The 24,468-nt window shown below is 51.9% G+C and overlaps 1 protein-coding gene across 1 annotated transcript; it reads left to right on the forward strand.

Annotated features, from left to right (window-relative positions):
* The first annotated feature begins 568 nt into the window (after positions 1 to 568).
* Positions 569 to 18,094, forward strand: Arhgap45 (Rho GTPase activating protein 45). Its single transcript, XM_045135011.1, has 23 exons — positions 569 to 719; positions 1,511 to 1,838; positions 6,169 to 6,309; positions 6,409 to 6,493; positions 6,613 to 6,685; positions 6,861 to 6,927; positions 7,022 to 7,159; positions 7,256 to 7,320; positions 7,519 to 7,629; positions 7,709 to 7,789; positions 10,290 to 10,478; positions 11,039 to 11,176; positions 11,398 to 11,588; positions 11,678 to 11,787; positions 11,871 to 11,954; positions 12,032 to 12,136; positions 12,223 to 12,395; positions 12,661 to 12,849; positions 12,951 to 13,088; positions 13,757 to 13,983; positions 14,065 to 14,278; positions 16,706 to 16,814; positions 17,403 to 18,094. The coding sequence occupies exons 1-23, from the start codon at positions 630 to 632 to the stop codon at positions 17,723 to 17,725; spliced, it is 3,369 nt and encodes a 1,122-aa protein (XP_044990946.1). The 5' UTR covers positions 569 to 629; the 3' UTR covers positions 17,726 to 18,094.
* The last annotated feature ends 6,374 nt before the right edge of the window (positions 18,095 to 24,468 follow it).

A 24,468-nucleotide genomic window follows, 5' to 3' on the forward strand; every position in this document is an offset into this window, starting at 1 on the left:
GGGCTGACTTACAGCGTGTGGAGACCCCACAGCAGCACTTCCACGGACTCCCTTCATCCCTGGCTCCTTCCCTCTCTGAATACTTACCTTGCAGAGGCCATGAGAGTCTGTATGTCATTGTATGCAGCTGGTACAGGGCGCCTGAGATCTCAGGTGGGGAGGTCTGATGACCCTCCCCACACCTTTCCTCTTGTTTGCCCCAGCTGCTTTTGTAAGAGCTGTTTGCTGCTTTCAATGCAGAGACTTAGCCACAAAATAGGTAGCCTAGTGCCCGTGTGCTGTTGTCCACAGAGAGTGCTGTGCCCAGCAGGCCAAGGGTACGGGCTGCAACCAGAAGGTGGCCCGTGCTGGCACCCACTCTGCCAAGTCACAGGCTGACACCCGGGACAGTCAGCCAGTCAGTGGGAGGCGGATCTGTGGTGTCACCACCCTCCCCCAGGGCCTTTTCCTGTGTTGGGGACAAGAGCACCAATAAGGGCCTAGGGACCATCACGTGGGCCTGACAGCTGGGGAGGGGGTGGCTCTGGGCAATGTGGTCTACAGGCGGTCTGTACTGGGAACTTCAGAATTGAAACCCCCAAATCCTGGCCTGGCCCGGTCACACCTTGGGCCACCCAGCCACTGACACCATGTTCTCCCGGAAGAAACGTGAACTGATGAAAACTCCTTCCATCTCCAAAAAGAACAGAGCGGGAAGCCCCAACCCGCAGTCCTCTGGGGTGAGTTGGGAACAGAGCGGGCGGGACCCGAGGTGACACCTCGCGGGACCAGGGTGGAACCTCAGTGGCATGCTGGGCTGGCGGGGGACTTGGGACAGCTACAGCCCCCAGAGGGCGAGAAGGCAGGAGACATGGGATTCCTGGGATTCAGGGGTCCAGCTCACGGTAGGAGAGTCTTGGGGGAAGCCATCGTGTTCCCTATCTTTCCAAGGAATGACCACTGTATCCCCCTATCATGCCAAGGGCCCACTGTGGTGCCAGGAAGTGTGCTGGGGTGGGGATGCCTATGGATTTGGGGGTTAGATTTTGGGGGGATTCTGGAGCAGTTGGAGATCTGGGATGTTGGAGTCTGTGTCTCTAGGGCCTGAGAGTGTCTACTAAGCTTTGGTTCACTTGTGAAGTTTGGGGGTCTCCATGAGACCCAGGAGGTTTGCTCGCTCCTTCGAGGGTTCATTTTCCAGGCAGTTCTGCAGGAGCCTGGGTGGGAGGCTTAGTGCTGGGGACCCTCTAGTGGGTCTTCCCCACCCCCACCAGGAAGTGGGGCGCCCCCTCCTCCCTGAGCCTCTGCAGGCCCCACCCCAGGCTGTGGTTTGGGTTTGGACGGTTGTTTGTGAAAGCTGTAGGAACAGGATGTTGGGTAACAGGTGGGGGGGGGGCGGGACTCCAAATCTCAGCCCTCTGACCTCTTGCCTTTGACCCCACACAGAATCGATTCAATTCTCGGGAAACTGAGGCAGTGTCCAGGATGAAGTATTCCCCCGCCCTCTTTATTCTTGTCTGCATCCCTGCAGGAGCTGTCCAGGAAAGAAGGTGTGGAGGTGTCCTCCGGGACCGGCCTGGAGCCAACAGCCACGACCTCCTCCTCCGGAGCCAAAGGCACGCTCAAGAGGCCAACGAGCCTGAGCCGCCACACCAGCGGGACCAGCTTCCCACTCTCTGGCGCAACCTCCCGGACTCTAGGCCGAAGCTACCGTAGCCCCCTGTCCGCCACCAGCCCTGCAGACCTGCCAACTGAGGGACCTTTCCCTGAGGGCGTGGAAGACATCTCAACCTTGCTAGCTGATGTGGCACGATTCGCAGAAGGCCTGGAAAAACTCAAGGACTGTGTACTGCGAGACGGTGAGAGCTCAGGGGCACACAAATGCCTCAGTGGATGGAAGGCTGCATACTGGAATTGCCTGGGGGGAGCTGCACATGCCAGCTAAAGTTCTGAGGGATGTGTAGGAGTTTGATGTCGTTCCTTGCAAAGGGAGTATCTTGTGCAGGGCTTCAGAAACATAGGAATGGAGAGTAGATCTAAGGTGTGTGTGTGTGTGGGGGGGGGTTCCATGGAGCTCTGTGTGAGGTTCAAGGACCCTGGCTGCTGTACTGAGGGCAGTGGGGACCCACGGAAGGTGTTAGAGGCAGCATGCGCGCCACCCGTATGTAGGTTCACAGTTCCGCTTTCTCCTCCACGCGGTTGCTGACAACCCTGCTTCCTGCCAAGTTATTTTCATCTCCTTCCTGTTTGTCCCTGGCAGTCAGGGCAGGCGCTGTGGCCTAGAGTGGACATGGCACCTCTTTCTTGCATCGGCTTCAGCCCCTGCTGGCCGCTCTTGAAAACCGCAGTGCCAGCCTGTGCCAAGTTCTTTCAGGCTTCCCCAAGAACCACAACCAGCCTAGGAGAGGAGGCCAGCCCGGCTGTCCTGGAGGGCGGGACCCTGGGGTTATCAGGTCCCAGGGGTGGAGGCCCAGTGGCTTCCTGGGGAAGCCCTAATCTCCCAGGCTGGAGCTTCCTTGGAAGGCAGGGTGTGGCTGGGGCATGAGGGTGCCCCCTGTGCATGGAGGGAAGGACTTAGGGTGAGGCAAGTATGGGGGTGCTGGGCTTTAACCCCAGCATTGGGGAGGCTGAGGCAGGAGATATCTCTGAGGGTTCCAGGTCAGCCTGGGCTACAGTGACCCAGCCTCAAACAAAAAAATGGTTTAGCGGTTAAAGCGTTTGCCCGCAAAGTCTAAGGACCTGGGTTTGGTGCCCCAGTACCCATGTAAGGTCAGATGCATAAGGCACCACATGCATCTGAAGTTTGTTTGTAGTGGCTAGAGGCTCTGGTGCACCCATTTCCTCCCTCTCTCTCCCACCCTCTCTTCCTCCCTTTCTCTCTCAAAAACAACTTGGAGTGCACAATACACGGGGGAGGAGCGTCCCAGCGACCCCCTGTGCCCCTCACAGCCTGGGCACATCTCCAGCTAGGTGTGTGCACACTGCCTTAGATGGCTAAGGCACATTAGGGTCGCAGCTGGGGGTGACCCACGAGGTCCCTGACCAGAGCCTTGTCTACCCTTGAGACTTCCACTGTAGGTCTATTTCCTAGTGGAACCTAAGCCCATCCCCATTTTCCAGTGGTGTTTCAGAGTCCTCCAGGGACAGGAGGGGACAGCCCAGGACCCCTGCTATGGGACCAGACACAGAGGGCAGTGTCCCCAGAGAGGGGCATGGTCTAAGGACTGGCCTGAGCGGGTTTGGCTGGTGGCCAGATACCCCAGAATCCAGACACCAGTCCCCTGAGCCATGTACATCTGGACAAGGTGTCCATCACCAGAGCTTAGGCCCTGGGCCACAACCAAGGGACCTGGAGGTGAGGGACATTGGCAGAGCCAGGGTCAAGCCTGGACTCTGCATGGCATTCGGGGATTTGGCTGGCTAGAGTCATCTCTGCAGGCAGGAAAGGATGAAAAGCACCTCTCTGCCAAGGGGCATGGCTTCCCGCTATCTCTCTGTATTACCAGGCTGGTTGCCAGAGGTGGTGGGACCTGATGCAGAGGCATTCTGTCCTTGTCTAAGGTGCGGGGAGGGAGGGTTAGGATTGCTATGAGGGCTTATTATTATTATTATTATTTTTTTTTTTTGAGGTAGGGTCTCACTCTAGTCCAGGCTGACCTGGAATTCACTATGTAGTCTCAGGGTGGCCTCAAACGCATGGCAATCCTCCTACCTCTGCCTCCTGAGTGCTGGAATTAAAGGTGTACACCACCACACCCAGCTAGGATTTATTATCATTTATTTATTTATCTATTTTTGATATTTCAAAGGCCCGGCTTTTTAAAGTTTTTTGTTGTTGTTTTCTTTTTTGCTTTTGTGGGTTTTTTTGTTTTTTTGTGTTTTTTTTGAGGTAGGGTCTCACACTCTAGCCCAGGCTGACCTGGAATTCACTATGTAGTCTCAGGGTGGCCTCAAATTTATGGCAACCCTCCTACCTCTGCCTCCTGAGTGCTGGATTAAAGGTGTGCACCACTATGCCTGGCTCCTTAGAAGTATTTTATTTTTATTCACTTATTTATTTGAGAAAGAGAGAGAGAGAGAGAGAGAGAGAGAGAGAGAAAATTGGTACACCAGAGCCTCTAGGAACTGCAGACTCCAGACACATGCGCCACCTTGTACATTTATGGCTTACATGGGTACTGGGGAATAGAACCTGGGTCCTTAGGCTTCATAGGTGAGCACCTTAACTGCTAAGCCATCTCTCCAGCCCTTATTACTTATTAATATATATATATAATTGACAACTATAATTACAGACAACAAACCATGATATTTCCTTCCCCTCCCCCACTTTCCCTTTCATAACTCTGCTCTCCATCATATCCCCTCCCTCTATCCATTAGTCTCTTTTTTAATTTGATGTCATCATCTTTTTCTCCTATTATGAGGGTCTAGTCTTGGATATTGAGGCCAAATTCTGTCAGGACAGTAAGTAGTATGTAAGGAGTGGTACCCTTCCTTTGGCTCTTACATTCTTTCTACCACCTGTTCCACAATGGACCCTGAGCCTTGTAGGATATGAGATGTTTCAGTTCTGGACACTCCTCCGTCCCTTCTTCTGAGCACTATGTTGCCTTTTGGGTCATCCCAGTGGTCATCACCATCTGAAAAGAGAAGCTTCTCTAACCAAAAGTGAGAGTAGCATTAATATATGAGTATGAACATAAAGTGTAGTGCTTTCAGGGCAATTTGGAGAAAACAATATATGCATTTATCCAGACAAGAGCAGGCTTTATACCCCTAAGGCTCATAACCTCCCCTGCCATAGGCTTTTGATTAGGATTTCAGTACCAGAATGTATTCCCTCTCATAGAGTCCAATTAGAAAGCAGTTGGTTTCCCCCAGAGCAGACATGCTACTATTGCACTCGTTCAGTCATTTGGCCTGTTTGGCCAAACTTGAAGTTTTCAGTGTCCACTGTTTTCATCACTGATGATTTCTGTCTCACATAAGGCTGCATACAGTACAGCCTTTTCCAGCTTTCACTTGGCTGGCCTACAGGGAGAAGGTTTTCTGCTCAGCACCAGCTTGTTTTCTCAGTGATTCTGCCACTCAGGCATGTGAAGTCTTCAGCAATAGGGTCTTACCATCTCTTTCTCACAGGGAGCCAAGGGCCTTAGCCTATAATGTTTTGGAGGCAACAGGAACCTCCCTGGCCAACCACTCACTGGAAGGTATCCCATTCCAAGCACTGAAAAATTTATAGAAACAATCTATCTATGGCTTCTGGATGTGTCATTATTTAAGAAAGTAGATTTTCATATATCTTATTCAGAATATCTTGAGTTCTTTTTTCTTTGTTTTTTTTGAGGTAGGGTCTCACTCTAGCCCAGGCTGACCTGGAATTCAATATGGAGTCTCAGGGTGGCCTCAAACTCACAGCAATCTTCCTACCTCTGCCTCCTGAGTGCTGGGATTAAAGGTGTGTGTCACCACACTCGGCCAGAAAATCTTGAATTTTGATTGACTTCCCCCACCTTATTATTTATTTTGAAGCAGTATCTCATTGTAGCCCAGGCTGGCCTTGAACTCACAGCCTGCCATACTGGGATTCAAGGCATGCTGAGATTTTTTTGTTTGTTTGTTTGTTTGTTTTTTCGAGGTAAGGTCTCACTCTAGTCCAGACAGACCTGGAATTCACTATGTAGTCTCAGGCTGTCTTTGAACTCTCAGCGATCCTCCTACCTCTGCCTTTCAAGTGCAGGGATTAAAGGCGTGCGCCTCCACGCCCGGCTGTGCTGAGTTTTTTGAGGCTAGCCTGGGCTTTGGAGGGAGACACTGTGTCAAACATACAGATGAAATGGATGAAATGGAAAACGTAATAAGTCACGGTCAAGCAGGCTGACTGCCACTCTGGTGAGCTGCGAAACCTCTGGTAGCTTCCTGTGGCGCAGGAAGTTCAGGCCTAGAATCCAGTAGGGTCCTTCTGCCAAACCTTCCAGGAGTAGGTGTGGAAGGAACATGGAGTGATCATTAAGAAATAGCTTCCCTCCACGTCCCCACCTATAACATGGAGATGCTGATGGTACCTGCCTCCTGGGGTAGCACTGAGAAAGAATGGGTCATCTCCTTCCATCTCTGCCTCAGTTTCCTCACCTGAGGACAGGAGCTCTGAGGAAACAGGAAGACTTAGAGAAACCCTTCTTTCAGAACTCGAGGCCCGCCGGCCACTGGCCCATGAGTGCCTGGGTGAAGCTCTACGTGTCATGCGCCAGGTCATCTCCAAGTACCCCCTGCTGAACACGGTGGAGACGCTCACAGCGGCTGGTACCCTCATCGCCAAGGTCAAAGGTCAGCTGCACCACAGTAGGGCTTCCTGGAGCAGGGGGTGTCAGAAATGGTTTGACGGGCACAAATGGGCTTCTCTTAAGTGAGATCTCTGATCCCCAGCCTTTCATTACGAGTGCAACAATGAGTCAGACAAGAGGGAGTTTGAGAAGGCTCTGGAAACTATGGCGGTGTCATTCAGCTGCACGTATGTGCGGGGCCTAGGAGAGCTGGGGGGATAGTGTGCACATATGCACGGGGCTGAGGGGAGCTGGCATGGAGGAACAGGGTGTTTACATGCTTTGGGACTGAACCCCTGCTTTGCAGCGTGTCCGAGTTCCTCTTGGGTGAGGTGGACAGCAGCACCCTCCTGGCTGTGCCCCCTGGCGACACCAGTCAGGTGAGCAGGGGAGGGCAAGGCCTCTGTATGTTGGCGAGGGGCTCCTGGGGGCCCAGCAAAGCCCTAGTCTCACTTGCATCTGGGCAAAAAGTGACTCCATCTTCCGGTAGTAAGGCAGTGGAGGGGGCGTAGGAGCAATGGCTGGTAGCAGTGTGACTGTCATTTCTCCCTGTAGTCCATGGAGAACCTGTATGGCCCGGGGAGTGAGTGTACCCCTCCTGGCACTGAGGACCTTGATGAGGGTGAGTGTCTTGATGAGGATGGCGTGTAGGTCTTGGGGAAGAGGTTGTGGGACATAGGGGTTGCGAAGCTTCTGGGTGAGCAGCTGCCTTGCAGGGTGCCCGCCCCCGGAGGAGATAGACATGCTCCTTCAACGCTGTGAGGGTGGCGTGGATGCTGCGCTGCAGTACGCCAAGGGCATGGCCAAGTACATGAAGGACCTCATCAGCTACCTGGAGAAGCGCACCGCACTAGGTGAGAGAGCATGAGGGTACCCCTGTCTCTGCGGGTGGGTCTGGGGCGAGGACTTTGTGGACACCTCCTGACATACCTCACCTCACAACCCTGCAGAGATGGAGTTTGCCAAAGGCCTGCAGAAAGTGGCCCATAACTGCAGACAGAGCGTCACACACGAGGTGGGCTAGGGAGCATGGGGGAGGGGATAATTGGGCATGGGTTTTGCAGGGTGCATAGGAGTTTGACAAGTGAGCCTCCTCAATGCACGCCTTAAGGGATTCTGTTAGTTAGATACTTGCTTCAAGTCTGGAGGGAGGTGAAGTGGCGGGATTTGAGTGCTGGGATCAGCTGGGCTGCCACTGTCACCATTCCCACAGCCCCACATGCCCCTGTTATCCATCTACTCACTGGCCCTGGAACAAGACTTGGAGTTTGGCCATGGTATGCTTCAGGCGGTGAGCACGCTGCAGACCCAGACCTTCATGCAGGTGGGCAGCATCCCAAAGTGGCAAGGGTTGTGTGTGGGGGGATATACCAGGGCCCCCACTCACAGCCCCCTACCCCCAGCCCCTGACCCTGCGGCGGCTGGAGCATGAGAGGCGAAGGAAGGAGATCAAGGAGTGCTGGCACCGTGCACAGAGGAAGCTGGTAAGCTGAGGGCATCTGCACCGCAGGTGCCACTCGCTGTAATACTGCACATGCGTAGGCCATCAGGCCTCCCTGTCTCCATTGTGAGACACCAACTGAGCCAAGCAGACACTGGGTCCCAGCGCATGCTGCCGGTCTTCAGAACAGGGGAAACTGGAGGAAAATTGAGGCATAGTCTCCAGTCTGGCGCAGGCTCCATGCTCTTTTACCACTTCCCTTGGGGCTAGTTTAAAGGAATGTAGGTGTTGTTACATGCATTACCACTGACCACGCCCCCAGCCTCACTGTGGGTTCTAGGCTGTCACTCTACCGCTGACCACGCCCCCAGCCTCACTGTGGGTTCTAGGCTGTCACTCTGCCTCTGACCACGCCCCCAGCCCTCACTGTGGGTTCCAGGCTGTCACTCTACCGCTGACCACGCCTCCAGCCCTCACTGTGGATTCCAGGCTGTCACTCTACCTCTGACCATGCCTCCAGCCCTCACTGTGGGTTCCAGGCTGTCACTCTACCACTGACCACGCCCCCAGCCTCACTGTGGGTTCTAGGCTGTCACTCTACTTCTGACCACGCCCCCAGCCCTCACTGTGGGTTCCAGGCTGTCACTCTACCACTGACCACGCCCCCAGCCTCACTGTGGGTTCTAGGCTGTCACTCTACTTCTGACCACGCCCCCAGCCCTCACTGTGGGTTCCAGGCTGTCACTCTACCTCTGACCACGCCCCCAGCCTCACTGTGGGTTCTAGGCTGTCACTCTACTTCTGACCACGCCCCCAGCCCTCACTGTGGGTTCTAGGCTGTCACTCTACATCTGACCACGCCCCCAGCCCTCACTGTGGGTTCCAGGCTGTCACTCTACCTCTGACCACGCCCCCAGCCTCACTGTGGGTTCCAGGCTGTCACTCTACCACTGACCGCGCCCCCAGCCCTCACTGTGGGTTCTTTTTAGTATTTTTTTTTTGTAATTTTTCATGAGAGAGGGGGAGAATTGGCACACCAGGGCCTCCAGCCACTGCAATTGAACTCCAGACACATGTACCACCTTCTGTGCACGTGTGACCTTGCATGCTTGCATCACCTTGTACATCCTGGAGAGTAGAACATGGGTCTTTAGGTTTCACAGACAAGTGCCTTAACCACTAAGCCATTTTTCTGTCCCAATTTAAATATTATTTATTTATTTATTTGAAAGAGAGAAAGAGGTAGAGAGAGAATGGGCACACCAGGTCCTCCTGCCATTGCAAATGAACTCCAGATGCTTGCGCCACTTTGTGCATCTGGCTTTACATGGGTACTGGGGAATCAAACCTGGGTTGTTAGGCTTTGCAGGCAAGTGCTTTAACTATGCTGAGCCATTTCTCCAGTCCCCTTCCTGCGAGTTCTAGGCTGTCACTCTACTGACCACGTCCCTACCTCTCACTGTGGGTTCTAAGCTGTCTGTCTACCACTGACAACACCCTCAGCCCTCACTGTGGCTTCTAGGCTGTCACTCCACTGCTGACCACGTCCCCAGCCCTCACTGTGAGTGCTGGGGAATTGAAGTTAGACGGGTAGGTTTTGTAATAAGCACCTTTAACACTTGAGCCATCTCCTCAGCTCAGTGTTTTGCTATTTAATGGACTCTGTGATACTTGTCAGAAAGCCTTCCCTGCCAGGCGTGGTGGTGCACGCCTTTAATCCCAGCATTTGGGAGGCAGAGGTAGGAGGATCCCAGTGAGTTTGAGGCCACCCTTAGACTGCATAATGAATGCCAGGTCAGCCTGGGCTAGAGTGAGACCCTACCTCGAAAAAATAAAATCAAAACCAAAAAATCTTCCCCATCCTAGGATTGATTTTATTTTATTTTTATTTTTTATTATTTATTTATTTTTGGGTTTTCGAAGTAAAGTCTCACTCTAGCCCAGGCTGACCTGGAGTTCACTGTGTGGTCTCAGGGTGGCCCTGAACTCACTGCAATCCTCCTACCTCTGCCTCCAAAGTACTGGGATTAAAGGTTGCACCACCATGCCTGGCTTCTAGAGTTGATTTTAGAAATGCTATCATCACTTGTGCTGGCCTTTTGAGATTTTATGTGTTGGTTGACTTTGATCTTATTTTTATTTTGGATTTTGTCTCTTGAGGTTTCTTTTGCTGTAACATTAAGCCCAGGCTAAGCACAAGTTCTCCCTCTGATCCCCACTGTCAGCGCGTCTCTGCTCTCCCAGCGCTAGGTGTGGCTCCCCCATACCACAGCCCGCCAGTTTGTGACTAAGTACTTCCTGCCTGGAGGCTGTCTGTTTTCATGTCAGAAGGAAGTGAAACTCACCCTGAGTGGGCTGGTGACACAGTTTGTGCTTCCTGTCATAGCTGAGCTGTGCCTCGGTTTCCCCAGTAGTTGGGGGGGAGTCGTTCATTTCTCTTGGGGCTCAGCTTGCAGTGTTGGGCTGTGGGATCTTCATTGATGGGGACTTGGGGAGGATCAGGGAGACAGCCTAGCTAGACAGTATCTCTCACTCACCTGCAGCAAGAAGCTGAGGCCAACCTGCGAAAGGCCAAGCAGAGTTACAAGCAGCGCTGCGAGGACCATGACAAGGCCCGTAGCCAGGTGGCCAAGGCCGAGGAGGAGCAGCAAGGTGCAGGGCCTGGGACGGGCAGCTCGGCCTCCAAGACCCTGGACAAGAGGCGGAGGCTGGAGGAGGAAGCCAAAAGCAAGGTGGGCAGCAGACAGTCCCAGAGACGCAGGAGAGGGGCTGCTGACTCAATGTGTGTGACTGTCCACCCCTAGACTTTTGTCCTGCCTCCTGTCCTGTGAGGCTGCTCCTTGGGGCTTCTTTCCTTGTGCTACTGGTGAGAGAAGCAGCCCACTCCCACCAGCTAGGCCAGTGCTCTACCACTGACACGCCCCCAGCCCTCACAGTGGGCTCTAGGCTGTCATTTTACTGCCGACCACGCCTCCAGCTCTCACTGTGGGTCCTACTCTGTCACTCTACCACTGACCACGCCCCCTGAGCTCATTGTGGGTTCTAGGCTGTCACTAACCACTGATCATGCCCCTAGCCCTCACTGGGGGAATTCTAGGCAGCTGTACTGCTGACCACCCCTCCAGCTTTATCTCACTCTTAGCCCAGGCTGGCCTCAACCTCCCAATCCTCCCGCCTCAGGCTCTGAGTCACTGGAATGACAGGCTTGCCCCCACGGGGCCCATGTTTCCCAGCACTGTGGCAGGCCTGTCACTACTGACCCCACCCCACTACTGACCCCACCGTTCTTCAGGCAGAGGAAGCTATGGCCACATACCGCACATGCGTGGCGGATGCGCAGACCCAGAAGCAGGAGCTGGAGGATACCAAGGTGACTGCTCTGCGGCAGATCCAGGAGGTGATCAGGCAGAGTGATCAGACCATCAAGTCGGTGCGTGGCGGTGGAAGTGGGCGGGGCTAGTGGAATGAGGGTCAGGGGGTTGGGGGACCTCCCAGCAGTGAAGGTCAATAGGTGAGGTGAGAAGGAGAGAGTTTGGGGGGTGGAGCCATGGTGGGGCGGGGCAGAGACAACGGGGCGTGGTTAGTGTTAGTGGGCGGAGCTCCGAGTCCCCGCCCCTGTCCACTCAGCCACCTCACGCGCGCCCCCTGCAGGCCACCATCTCGTACTACCAACTCATGCACATGCAGACGGCACCGCTGCCCGTGAACTTCCAGATGCTGTGCGAGAGCAGCAAGCTGTACGACCCAGGCCAGCAGTACGCCTCGCACGTGCGCCAGCTGCAGCGCGAAGAGGAGCCCGACGTGCGCTACGACTTCGAGCCCCACGTTTCCGCCAGTGCCTGGTAACACAACCTTGCTCGTAGTGGGATGCACCGGGCGGGGGGGGACCTGCCATCATCATACCTCTTTCATCCTGGCGTCCTCCCACCAGGTCCCCCATTTTGCGCACCAGGAAGGGCAGCTTCAATGTAGGTGATCCAGTGGGGGCAGAAACTACTGGCAGCCCTCCGGAGGAAGGTGGGCTGCCCAAGGAGCACCGGGGTGAGTGTGCAGCGATGCAAGGGGCAGGGGCAGCCTCTTTGTGACCCAAGGCCAGCCCTGCAGATTCTGCTCTTGTCCCCCAGGTGGCCGAGGTCACCAAGTACACAAGTCATGGCCCACTACCATCTCAGAGACGGAGGCTGCTCTGGAGCCCAGCATCGGCTCAGGTGAAGGGATGGCCAGGGAGCTATGGAGAACAGCAGCCCTGGGCCCCGGGTGGTTGATAGTTCCGTTTCCTCTACAGGGGACTTTGCAAAGTACGAACGAACGTCTTCCAGTGGCACAATGTCATCTAGCGAGGAACTGGCCCACCAAGAGGGCAGTGCAGTAACCTCCGCCTTTGAGCAGGGTGAGGGGGTGCAGTCCTTGGAGAGGGGGTTTGGAAGTGGTCTGCAGGATTGGTATCGGTTGACGTGTCTTCCATCCTGTCCTCAGTTGATCTCGATGGCATGGACCCTGAGTTGCCTGTGGCTGTGCCCAGTGGGCCCTTCCGCCACGTGGGGCTGTCCAAGGCCGCCCGCACACACCGGCTGCGCAAACTCCGCAGCCCCGCCAAGTGCAGAGAATGTAACAGCTACGTCTACTTCCAGGGGGCCGAGTGTGAGGAGGTGCGCGGGGCCCAGAGGCCTGGGCGTGGGTGCCCTAGGGATGGAAGGCTTTAGAAGAGCACAGAAGACTGGGGAGAGCCTTTGGGTTTGGGGGACAGGACTGGGTCTCCTGGGAGGGTACACTAGAGGTGGACAGGGCATCTGGGGCTGGGAGGAGGTTCAGCTAGTGCAAAGGTGGGAGGAAAACTTCGGAGCTGGAGGTGGAGCCTGGCTTCCGCACTGGGGGTGTTGATGGGTCCTGAATACACTCCCTGCTGGCCCCCAGTGCTGCCTGGCTTGTCACAAGAAATGCTTGGAGACCCTGGCCATCCAGTGCGGTCACAAGAAGCTTCAGGGGCGCCTTCAGCTCTTCGGCCAGGACTTTAGCCAGGCAGCCCGTGGCACCCCGGATGGCGTGCCCTTCATCATCAAGAAGTGTATCTGTGAGATTGAGAGGCGTGCACTGCGAACCAAGGTGACACCCGGGAATGGGGCAGGAGGTGTTGCGGAATGGGGGATAGCGGGAACTCTTGGGGCCCTGCAGAGGTGGAGACTGACTGCTGCCCCACCCTTTAGGGTATCTACCGAGTCAATGGTGTGAAGACTCGCGTGGAGAAGTTGTGCCAGGCCTTCGAAAACGGGAAGGATCTGGTGGAGCTGTCCCAGGCCTTGCCCCATGACATCAGCAATGTCTTGAAGCTTTACCTGCGGCAGGTGAGGTTGAACGGAGGTGGGTGGGGAAGCGTGGCCTGGGTGAGCACAGGTACTGAGTTAGGGATGGAGTTTGATATGAGAGTGGGCGGGTCCTGGCCGGGGTGGGACTGGGTGGAATCAGATGCAGTGAGTGGCCTGCTGCAGTGGGCGTGGCTGCAGGCCTGGTCCTGACTGGCACATGTCTGAGATATGGGTGGGATGTAGGCTTATGGTGCAGTAAGTGGTCCCTTAATGTCATGGGGTGGGAACAGGTACCGGATGGGGGCGGGGCCATGGTGGGCACAAGTGCTAAATTAGGGGCGGGATCAGATTGCAGTGGGCGGTGCCCTAGCATAGTGGGTCTGGTTAGATACTGAGATGGGATGGGGCAGAACCAGGTGGTCCACTAGGTGGACCCCTAGTGTCTTGGGGCGTGACCAACGTCTTACTGGGCGTGGTTAGAGCTAGGTGGGCCGGGCTTTGGCAGGTAATAGTCTTTTTTTTTTTTTTTTTTCGAGATAGGGTTTCACTGTAACTCAGGCTGACCTGGAAGTCACTAAGCAGTCTCAGGGTGGCCTCAAACTCATGGGGCTCCTCCTACCTCTGCCTCCCGAGTGCTGGGATTAAAGACGTGTGCCAGCAGGCACTGGTCTTACCAAGCAGTTGACCGCTCTCATCTCACCCTGCAGCTGCCAGAGCCGCTCATCTGCTTCCGCCTGTACCATGAGCTGGTGGGACTGGCCAAGGACAGCCTGAAGGCCGAGGCCGAGGCCAAGGCTGCCTCCCGGGGACGACAAGACGGATCTGAGAACGAGGCGGTCAATGTAGCCATGGTGGGCCGCCTGCGGGAGCTCCTCCGAGACCTGCCGGCCGAGAACCAGGCCACTCTCCAGTACCTGCTTCGCCACCTGCGCAGGTGACCTTCCCCCACCCCCTGCAGGTGGTGGGTGTGGTGGGGCCAGGATCCACTCACACCTTGTCGCCTGCTACCCTGCAGGATTGTAGAGGTGGAACAGGACAACAAGATGACCCCCGGGAACCTGGGCATCGTGTTTGGACCCACGCTGCTGCGGCCACGGCCTACTGAGGCCACCGTGTCCCTCTCCTCTCTCGTGGACTACCCCCACCAGGCCCGCATCGTCGAGACCCTCATCATCTACTATGAGCTGGTGTTTGAGGAGGAGGAATCCACGAAGGCACCTGGGGGCCAGGTGAGTGTGTGGGCTTGATGGAGCAGAGCACTCGGCTGCTGCAGGTGGGAGTCCCTCCCTGCCATCCCCCTGGACGGTGACACAGAGAATTCTGGGAAGTATTTGGGTTGGGCTGCCTGGCTGGGGTAGGCTGTGAAGTGTGTTAAGCAGAGAACTGAATGAAACATGGGTTTGAGGCCTGGTGATAAGCTCCCAAGACCCCTCCTCTCTCCTCATGCATTTCTGGATTTTTTTTAAATACTTTTTTAATTTTTAAAAGTTTATTTATTAGAGACAGAAAAAGGGAGGAGAGAGATTGACAGAGAGAGAAAATGGGCATACCAGGGCCTCTAGCCCTGGTACAAATGAACTCCAGACACATGCATCACCTTGTTTATCTGGCTTATGTGGGACCTGGAGAATCAAACCTGGATCCTTAGGCTATGCAAGCAAGTGCCTTAATCGTTTAGGCGTCCCTTCAGCCCTGTTTCTTTTTTAATTTAAATTTTATTTTATTTTATTTATTTGGGAGAGAGAAAGAGGCAGATAAAGAGAATGAGTAAGTTAGGGCAAACCACAGCAAATGAACTCCAGGCGCATGTGCCACCTGGGGCATCTGGCTTACATGGGTCCTGGGGAATTGAACCTGGGTCCTTTGGCTTCGCAGACAAACACCTTAATCGCTAAGCCATCCCTCCAGCCCTGGATTTTTAAATTTTATTTCTTTATTTATTTTTTTAATTAACATTTCCCATGATTATAAAAAAATATCCCATGGTAATACCCTCCCCCCCACTTTCCCCTTTGAAATTTGGATTTTTTTCTAATGAAAGTTCTTTTTAAATTTCATTTATTTAGTTGCAATCAGAGAGAGAAAATAGACTTGCGAGGGCCTCTAGCCACTGCAAACAAACTCCAGATGCATGTGCCTCTTGTGCATCTGGCTTACATGGGACCTGGGGAAATCGCACCTGGGTCCTATGGCTTTGCAGGCAAACACCTTAACCGCTAACCAATTTCTCTAGCTCGATTTTTTAAAAAGATTTTATTTAATTTAATTAATTAATTAATTTATTTATTTATTTGAGAGCGACAGACACAGAGAGAAAGACAGATAGAGGGAGAGAGAGAATGGGCGCGCCAGGGCTTCCAGCCTCTGCAAACAAACTCCAGACGCGTGCGCCCCCTTGTGCATCTGGCTAACGTGGGACCTGGGGAACCGAGCCTCGAACTGGGGTCCTTAGGCTTCACAGGCAAGCGCTTAACCGCTACGCCATCTCTCCAGCCCCAAGATTTTATTTTTATCTATTTATTAATTAGTGACAGAGAGGGGGAGAGAGAGAGGAAGAGAAAGAGAGAGAATGGGCACACCAGGGCCTCTAGCCACTGCACTCAAACTCCAGATGCATGTGCCACCATGTGCATCTGGCTTATGTGGGACCTGGAAAATCAAACCTGGGTCCTTAGGCTTCACAGGCATGTGCCTTAACCACTAAGCCATCTATCCAGCCCCCAGCCCCTTTTTAAAAAAAAATTATTTATTTGAGAGAGAAAATGAGCTGCCAAGGCCTTCAGCCACTGCAAACAAACTCCAGATGCATGCACCCCCTTGTGCATCTGGATTATGTGGGTACTGGGGAATCGAATCTGGGTCCTTATACCTTGCAGTCAAACACCTTAACTGCTAAGCCATCTATCTGTCCAGCCCCTGGATTTTTTTCTTTGAGGAAGGTCTCACTTAGCCTAGGCTGGCATTGAACTTGCTGGAATGTCAATCATAAACCACCAGCCACAATTGAAGTCACTCTTGTTTTTCTTCACCCTTTTCCCAGCATTCCTTGATGTCTCTGGATGTCCTTCTCTCCACGGCTTTGGCAGGACCCCAACAGTGTCAGCCATCAGGGGACAGCCACAGGGTAGCATTCTTGTGGCTGGATGTTGGCCTCTGTGCCCCGTTCAGGCTCTCTATCAGAGCATGTACCTAGGCATCACTTGGACATTGACACTTTGGGTTTCTTTTGTTGTTGTTTTGCTTTGTTTTGTTTTCAAGGTAGAGTCTTGCTCTAGTCCAGGCTGACCTGGAATTCATTCACTATGTAGTCTCAGGCTGACTTCAAACTCACAGTGATCCTCCTACCTCTGCTTCCCAAGTGCCAAGATTAAAGGTGTGTGCCACCAAGCGAGGTGTGGTGATGCACACCTTTAGTCCCAGCCCTCAGGAGGCAGAGGTAGGAGGATCTTGCAAGTTTGAATCCACCCTGAGACTCTGTAGTGAATCCAGGTCAGCCTGGGCTAGAGTGAAACCCTACCTTGAAAAACCAAAGGTCGGGGGGAAGGTGTGTGCCACCATGCCTGGCACTCTGGGTGTTTTCTATCTGGTCATTTATTAAATGTTAAGATAAGGACATCCTGGAGATGGCTGGTCCTTAACACCCTTTCCCACTGCAGGAAGTGCCAACCAATGACCAGGCCAAGCTGGGGACATCCACATGCTACCTGGATGCAGGAGAGGGGGCCACATTTCCCCTGCCGGAGGAGACGGAGGACGGTGGTCACGGTGAGTGGGGGGGGGGGGCTGGTCACTGGGCCAGTAGGATGCATGGCTCTATAATGTAGCCACACCCTTTGTACAACCACAGAGCCTTGTCTGTCCCTATACCCCGGCTTCTCCTTTGATGTGTTATAAAGAGCACAGTTGGGCTAGAGGGATGGCTTAGTGGTTAAGATGTTTACCTGCAAAGCCAAAGGACCCAGGTTCAATTCCCTAGGACCCATATTAGCCAGATGCATAAGAGGGCACATGTGTCTGGAGTTCGTTTGCAGTGACTTGAGGCCCTGGTGCACCCATTCTCTCTCTCCCCCACTCTTTCTCTGTCAAGTAAATAAATAAAATTATTTTTTTAAAGTTTAGAAAAAAAAAGAGTACAGTCACCCATACGGAGAAGGGGGGCACAGCAAACCTATGACATCATGTGTGTGAGTGTCAGGAGGACCTAGTGCCTCCCCACAGGAGCGAGTATCCCTGAAGGAGAGGGTGGCCAAGCCTTGACCACTTCCAGGACAACGTCCTATCTTCTCACTTTACTGACTGCCTCTTTGTCATTATCTCTGTGTATCTCTCTCCATTTCTCTCTCTCTCTTCCAGAATCCCACGTGGCATCCAATGACTCCGACTCGGAGCTGGAGGAGGCCTCGGACCCACTGTCGTCATCAGATGCCAGCGTCCTGCACCGCTTCAGTTTCCTGGAGCAGACGGAGGCCGAGGCCAGCACTGGAGACAGTCAGCGCAGCGGCAGCCGCAGCGGCAGCGAGGAGCACCTGGAGGCCGAGGCAGCGGCCCAGCCACTGGGCACCCACAACACCAACCAATCCAACAACACATCAACGGCCATGCTGCCCACCATGAGGCTCCGTGGAGGACAGATTGCACCAGGCACCAGCCAGGAGCGGCAGCCACATTTTGTCTGAGCTGGGCTGGTGGCCGAGACCATTGGACCATTGCTGGCTGCTCTCGGGGTCGCTATCCAGAGCCCTGGATTTGGAAAGACCCATGGGATGAAACTGGCCACCTACTTTTAGAGATGTCCAGGGACACAGGGAGTGGTGAAAATGTGGGGTACCTGAGTGCGACCCTTGCCTTTCCTGGGGTCCCTACTGTTGCCAGGGTACAGGCTGCAGCCCAGGTTGTCCTTGCAGTCTTTGGGCTTGGGGGCTATTCTGGGTACCGTGGAGTTGGGAGGCAGGCTGGGAGAGGATGTGTGCAGTTGGGGGGTTGGTAAGGTTTAGGTTTATGGGATGGGGTGACTCTCATAGGTTCCAGTGGGTGGAGATGACATGATCTATATTTGGTTAAATAAAGTAAGTTCTTTTTAAAACAAACAATATGTATATATATATGTACATGTATATTTATTTTCAAGCAGAGTGAGAGAATGGGTGAATCCGGCCTCTTGCCACTGCAAACTCCAAATGTGTACACCACTTTGTGCATCTGGCTTAATGTGGATGGCTAGAGAATTGAAAGTGCCTTTAACTGCTGAGCCATCTCTCCAGCCCCCTTTAATAAAGTTCTTTAGATTTTTTTTGAGGTCAGGTCTCGCTCTAGCCCACACTGACCCCTGGAATTCACTATGTAGTCTCAAGGTTACCTCAAACTCATGGCAATCCTCCTACCTCTGCCTCCTGAGTGCTGAGATTAAAGGTGTGCATCACCACATCTGGCCTCTTTATATTTATTTGTTTATTTAAGAGAGGGAGAATGGGTGCACTAGGGCCTCAACCACTGCACATGAACTATAGACCCATGTGCCACCCTGTGTGTCTGGCTTTACATGGATATGGGGGAATCAAACTTGGGTCCTTAGGCTTTGCAGGCCTGAACTGTTGAGCCATCTCTCTAGTCCTATTATAATTTCTGTAGCAGCCTGGGATGCTGGGGCAGTCTCAGCACAGCTCCAGCAGCAGGGACTTGGGGTCTCAGTGAAGGCTGAAGGTGAAGTTCAAGCCCCTCACCCATGGGGGAGGAAGCTCTCCCTCTCTTCAAAATGAGCTCATAGTTTCACTGGCAACACAGGGGCCTGGCCACTTGATGTGGCTGTACTCTTCCCGCTCTTAGTGCATGCTGTCTTTGTACAATAAATCTGTGACCATCAGAAGATAATAATTTGAGGGGCTGGAGAAATCCTAAGGACCCAGGTTCAATTTCCCAGTATCCAAATGTCAAGCCAGATGCATAAGGGGGCATATGCATCTGGAGTTCCTTTGCAGTGGCTAGAGGCCCTGGGGCACCCATTCTCTCTCTCTCTCTCTCTCTTAAATAAATAAGATTTAAAAGAAGATATTAATTTGACATACACAGAATCTTTCACGTCTACCATTGGTTTTCTCCTGTCCAGCCATGACACTCTTAGACATGTCTACTGTGACTGTGATGGTGCAGGAACTTTAGTAGGTCAGCTGGGGGTCCATGCACTGGGAGGAATTATTTCTGCTTGTTACAGCCGCTTTCTGCAGTGTGTAAGAGTTTAGTACCTTCTGGGCTTTTATTTTGTCTATTTGCTATCCATACTTTTTATTTTATTTATTTTAAAGTTTTTTGTTTATTTGTATTTATTCATTTGAGAGTGACAGACAGAGAAATAAGCAGAGAGAGAGAGAGAGAGAGAGGGAGGGAGAGAATGGGTGCGCCAGGGTCTCCATCTACTGCAAAGGAACTCCAGATACATGCATCACCTTGTGCATCTGGTTTACGTGGGTCCTGGGGAATTGAGCCTCAAACTGGGGTCCTTAGGCTTCATAGGCAAGCGCTTAGCCATTAAGCCATCTCTCCAACCCTCCATACTTTTATTTACTTGAGAAAGAAAGACAGAATGGGCACACCAAGGCCTCTAGCCACTGCAAATGAACTCCAGATACATGCACCACTTTGTGCATCTAGCTTTATGTGGGTACGGGGGAATCAAACCCAGGTCATCAGGCTTTGCACCTTTAACTGCTCAGCCTGTTTGTTTGGGTTTGTTTGAAGTCTGCTCTCTTGAAGTCTAGCTTAGGAACTCACAATGTGCACCAGGCTGCCTCAGACTCTTGAGTGTTGGGATGACAGGTTTACACCAAACCATTCCCAGCAAGCAAATTGCAAATTTTTTCAGGGGGAGGTTGTTTTGAGGTAAGGTCTTGCTCTAGCCCAGGCTAACCTGAAATTCACTATGTAGTCTTAGGCTGGCCTCAAACTCACTGTGATCCTCCTACCTCTGCCTCTGGCATTTTTTTTTTTTTAATACAAGACTGTGTAAGAGAGAATTGGTGTTTCAGGTTCTCTGGCCAGTGCAATTGCACTACTCTAGACATGCATCCCCTTGTGTGCATGTGCAACCTTGCACACTTGTGTCACTGTGCATCTGGCTTACATGGGACCTGGAGAGTCAAACATGAGTCCTTAGGCTTCAGAGGCAAGCACCTTAACCACTAAGCCATCTCTCCAGCCCCCTCCTGGCATTTAAATTTTTTTGTTTTAATTTCTTTATTTGAGAGTGATAAAGAGAGAAAGAGGCAGGTAGAGAGAGAATGGCACGCCAGGGCCTCCATCCACTGCAAATGAACTCCAGATGCATGTGCCACCTTGTGCATCCATCTGGCTTACTTAGGTCCTAGGGAATCGAACCTTGAACCAGGGTCCTTAGGCTTCACAGGCAAGCACTTAACTGCTAAGCCATCTCTCCAGTCCCTAAAAAAGTATTTTGCCAGATGTGGTGGCACACACCTTCAATCCTGGCACTTGGGAGACAGAGGATCACCATGAGTTCAAGGCCACCCTGAAACCACACAATGAACTCCAGGTCAGCCTGGACTATAGCAAGATCCTAACTTAAAAAAAAAAAATTATTTACTACTGAGAGAGAAGAGAAGAGAGAGAGAGAAGGGAGGGAAGGGGAGAGGAGGAGAGGAAAGAACATGGATGAACCAGAGTCTCCAGCTGCTGAAGAGGAACTCAGATTATGCACTTCTTTGTGCATTTGGCTTTACGTGGGTCCTGGGGAATCAACTGAACCTGGACCTTTAGGCTTTGCAATCAAGTACTTTAAACCAACTGCATTTTACCTGTTTTTTATTTATTTTTTTTTATTTTTCGAGGTAGGGTTTCACTCTAGCTCAGGGTGACCTGGAATTCACTATGTAGTCTCAGGGTGGCCAGGAAGTCACTCCTACCTCTACCTCCCGAGGGCTGGGATTAAAGACATGCACCACCACTCCTGTCTGGCTCCAAGCTGCATTTTAAATCAACCTCTTGGCAGTTCTGGGGGGTCTAAGGTCTTGCACATGCTCTACAGTATCTCAGATTTGCACCTCAGTCCATAGTAGGGAGTGCCCACCCCATCACTGTCCTGGCCCCTGGGGTTCTCTGGCCATAGAATCCTGGATGAGGCTCCAGTAGGAGAGCATCCAGCTTGGAGACCCAGGCTGGACTGAATGGGTAAAGTGCTCACCTAGAACATGAGGCCCTGGGCTCCATCCCTAGCATTGCATGACCTGGGCATGATCTCAGATTTCAGCTCTAAGGAGGTAGGATACAGGAGGATCGGGAGTTCAAAGTCATCCTGGGCTACATAACCAGCTGGAACCATAGTGAATTCTAGGTCAGCCTGGACTAGAGTGAAACCCTACCTCAAAAAAAAAAAAAAAAAGAAAGAAAGAAAGAAAGAAAGAAAGAAAGAAAGAGAGAAGAAAAAGAAAACACTTTTATTTATTTATTTGCAAGCAGAGAAAGATACAGAGAAAAGAGAGAGAGAATGGTCATGTCAGGGCTTCCAGCTACTGCAAACGAACTCCACATGCATGTGCCACCTGTACATCTGGCTCATGTAGGTACTGGGGAATTGAACCTGGGTATTTAGGCTCGGCAGGTAAGTGCTTAACCGTTAAGTCATATCTTCAGCCCTGGAATGGAATTTTGTTTTTGTTTTTTTGAGGTAGGGTCTTACTGTAGACCAGGCTGACCTGTAATTCACTATGTAGTCTCAGGGTGGCCTCAAACTCTCAGCAATTCTACTTCTGCCTTCCTAGTGCTGGGATTAAAGGCGTGTACCACCACGCCCAGCTGTGGGATGGGATTTAAAAAAAAAATAACAGAAAGGGAATTGGAGGTTGGCAGTGAGAGTGGGCACAACAGTTCCTCTTGTGGCCTCTGGCTTTATGGGGGTATTAGTGAACTGAATTTGGGCTAGCAGGCTTTGCAGGCAAGTGCTTGCTGAACCTTCTCCCTAGCCCTGGGATGGGCTTCTTGACACTAGTATGCATCTTATAAAAGATGTCCCTTCCTGGAGTCCAACTGTCACCTCAGAGAGTGGTCTGTCCTTCATGCAGCTTTCTGGGGAAGTGCCCAGTTAGTAAACTGCAGCGAGCCTGGCCTTTGCTTGTCTGTGCCATTAGGGACTCTCTGGGCAGGGATGTGGCTCAACAGTGAGCACTAGCCTAGTGGGGGATGCCTAGGTTTCCATCCACAACACCCTACAAACATCACTGACTAATCATAGCACCATACCGACAGCTTCTGACTTCCACTGCCTGAGCCCTTCTGATAAGCGGAGAGCTACTTCTGAGCCATCCTGCATAGTTCTTTTATTCTGTGACCTTATAAAGCCACACAAGAGAGTCTGGGCGTGGTTGTGGCTCTACTATGCACACAAAGTCCCTAGTTCTACCCCAGCACCAAAGAAGTAAATATATATCAAGAATCAACACATATTTTCAGTCAAGAGTTGAAAAGTAGCCGGGCATGGTGGCACACGCCTTTAATCCCAGCACTCGGGAGGCAGCAGAGGTAGAAAGATTGCTTTGAGTTCGAGGCCATCCTGAGATTACAGAGTGAATTCCAGGGCAGCCTGATCTAAAGTGAGACCCTACCTCAAAAAAAAAAAAGGAAAGAAAAAAAAAAAAGAGTTGAAAAGTAGAGACTTCTGGTGTCCCCAGCAAGAAGTCTCTCGCAGGTCACTTCTGTTTGGGACAGCCTGGGCCTGGTCAGGGGCCAACACATCTTTGTTTACTGAGGGGTGCTGACCAGTGACTAGTCCCTTCCTGGGCCTTGCCTGACACCCTGTTTACAAAGGAAGCTTATCTGCTCCTGGAATTTGCTGCAGACTTCTAGACGCTGCTGCCCAAGTAGGGAGCTGCCCCCCCTTGCTAGCCACAGACCCCCAGCTAGGAATGACAAGATGACCTATTTGGGTTAGGTTGGTTTTTGTTTTGTTTTGTTTTTCTCCAGATAGGATCCTGTTCTAGCCCAGGCTGACCTGGAATTCACTATGTAGCCTCAGGTAGCCCTTTAAAAAAAAAGAAAACTTTTAGGGGGCTGAGGAAATGGCTTAGCAGTTAAGGCATTTGTCTGCAAAGCCTAAGGACCCTGGTTCATTTTCCCAGGACCCACATAAGCCAGATGCACAAGGGGCGCATGCATCTGGAGTTCATTTGCAGTGGGTATAGGCCCTGATCTGCTCACTCTCTCTCTCTCTCTCTCTGCCTCTCGTCTTCTCTCTCAAATAAATAAAATATTTTAAAAATGTTTTTTAACTGGGCATGGTGGCACACGCCTTTAATCCCAGCACTTGGGAGGCAGAAGTAGGAGGATTGCCAAGAGTTCAAGGGGACCCTGAGACTACATAGTGAATTCCAGGTCAGCCTGTCAGCCTGGACTAGAGTAAGAAAAACCTATCTTGAAAAACCAAGAGAAAAATTTTATTTTTTATTTTTACTATAGAAAGAAACATATATATATATATATATATATATATATATATATATTTTTTTTTTTTTTTTTTTTTTTTTTTTTTTGAGGTAGGGTTTCACTCTAGCCCAGGCTGACCTGGAATTCACTATGCAGTCTCAGGGTGGCCTCAAACTCATGATGATCCTACCCCTGTCTCCTGAGTTCTGTGATTAAAGGCATGCACCACCATGCCCAGCTTATTTTTAAAAAATTTTTTCCAGGTAGGGTCTCACTGTTGCCCAGGTTGATGTGGAACTCATTCAGTCCCAGGCTGACCTCGAACTCACAGTGATCTAACCCTGCCTCCCAAGTTCTGGGATTTAAGGTGTACACACATGGCTTTTTTTTTTTTTTTCTTTAAGAAAGAGAGGTTGGAAAGATGGCTTAGTGGTTAAGCGCTTGCCTGTGAAGGCTAAGGACCCCGGTTTGAGGCTCGATCCCCCAGTACCCACGTAAGCCAGATACACAAGGTGGACATGCATCTGGAGTTCCGTTTACAGTGGCTGGAGGCCATGGTGCACCCATTCAACTCTCCAGATCACATTTCAGCCAGATGCACAAAGGTGAGGCAAGCACAGGTCGCACATACCCACTAGGTGGCGCTAGAGTCTGACATTCTATTGCAATGACTGAGGCCCTGACGTGCCAGACGTGCCAATTCTGTCTCAATCTCTAAAAAAAAAAAAAAAAAAAAAAAAAAAATTGATTAAATAAAATTTAAAAAACAAGCTGCCACTGACCTGGGGCTTCCTGCCTGCTGTCTTGCTCTTTGTACCAGAAGGTGCTGTGCCACTTGCTGTGGAAAAAAGCCATCCACAGTCCCAGCCAGCTATGCTAGGTAAGATGTGCGCACAGGCAATAGTGGCATAAATGCTAGGAAAGTAACCAACTGCTCCACACCTGGACTTCAGACTTGCTCCTCAGCGAAATCATGCCTGGCAATGGTGACTGT

The sequence above is a fragment of the Jaculus jaculus genome, chromosome 15 (assembly GCF_020740685.1).
Source record: "Jaculus jaculus isolate mJacJac1 chromosome 15, mJacJac1.mat.Y.cur, whole genome shotgun sequence".
NCBI lineage: Eukaryota > Metazoa > Chordata > Mammalia > Rodentia > Dipodidae > Jaculus > Jaculus jaculus.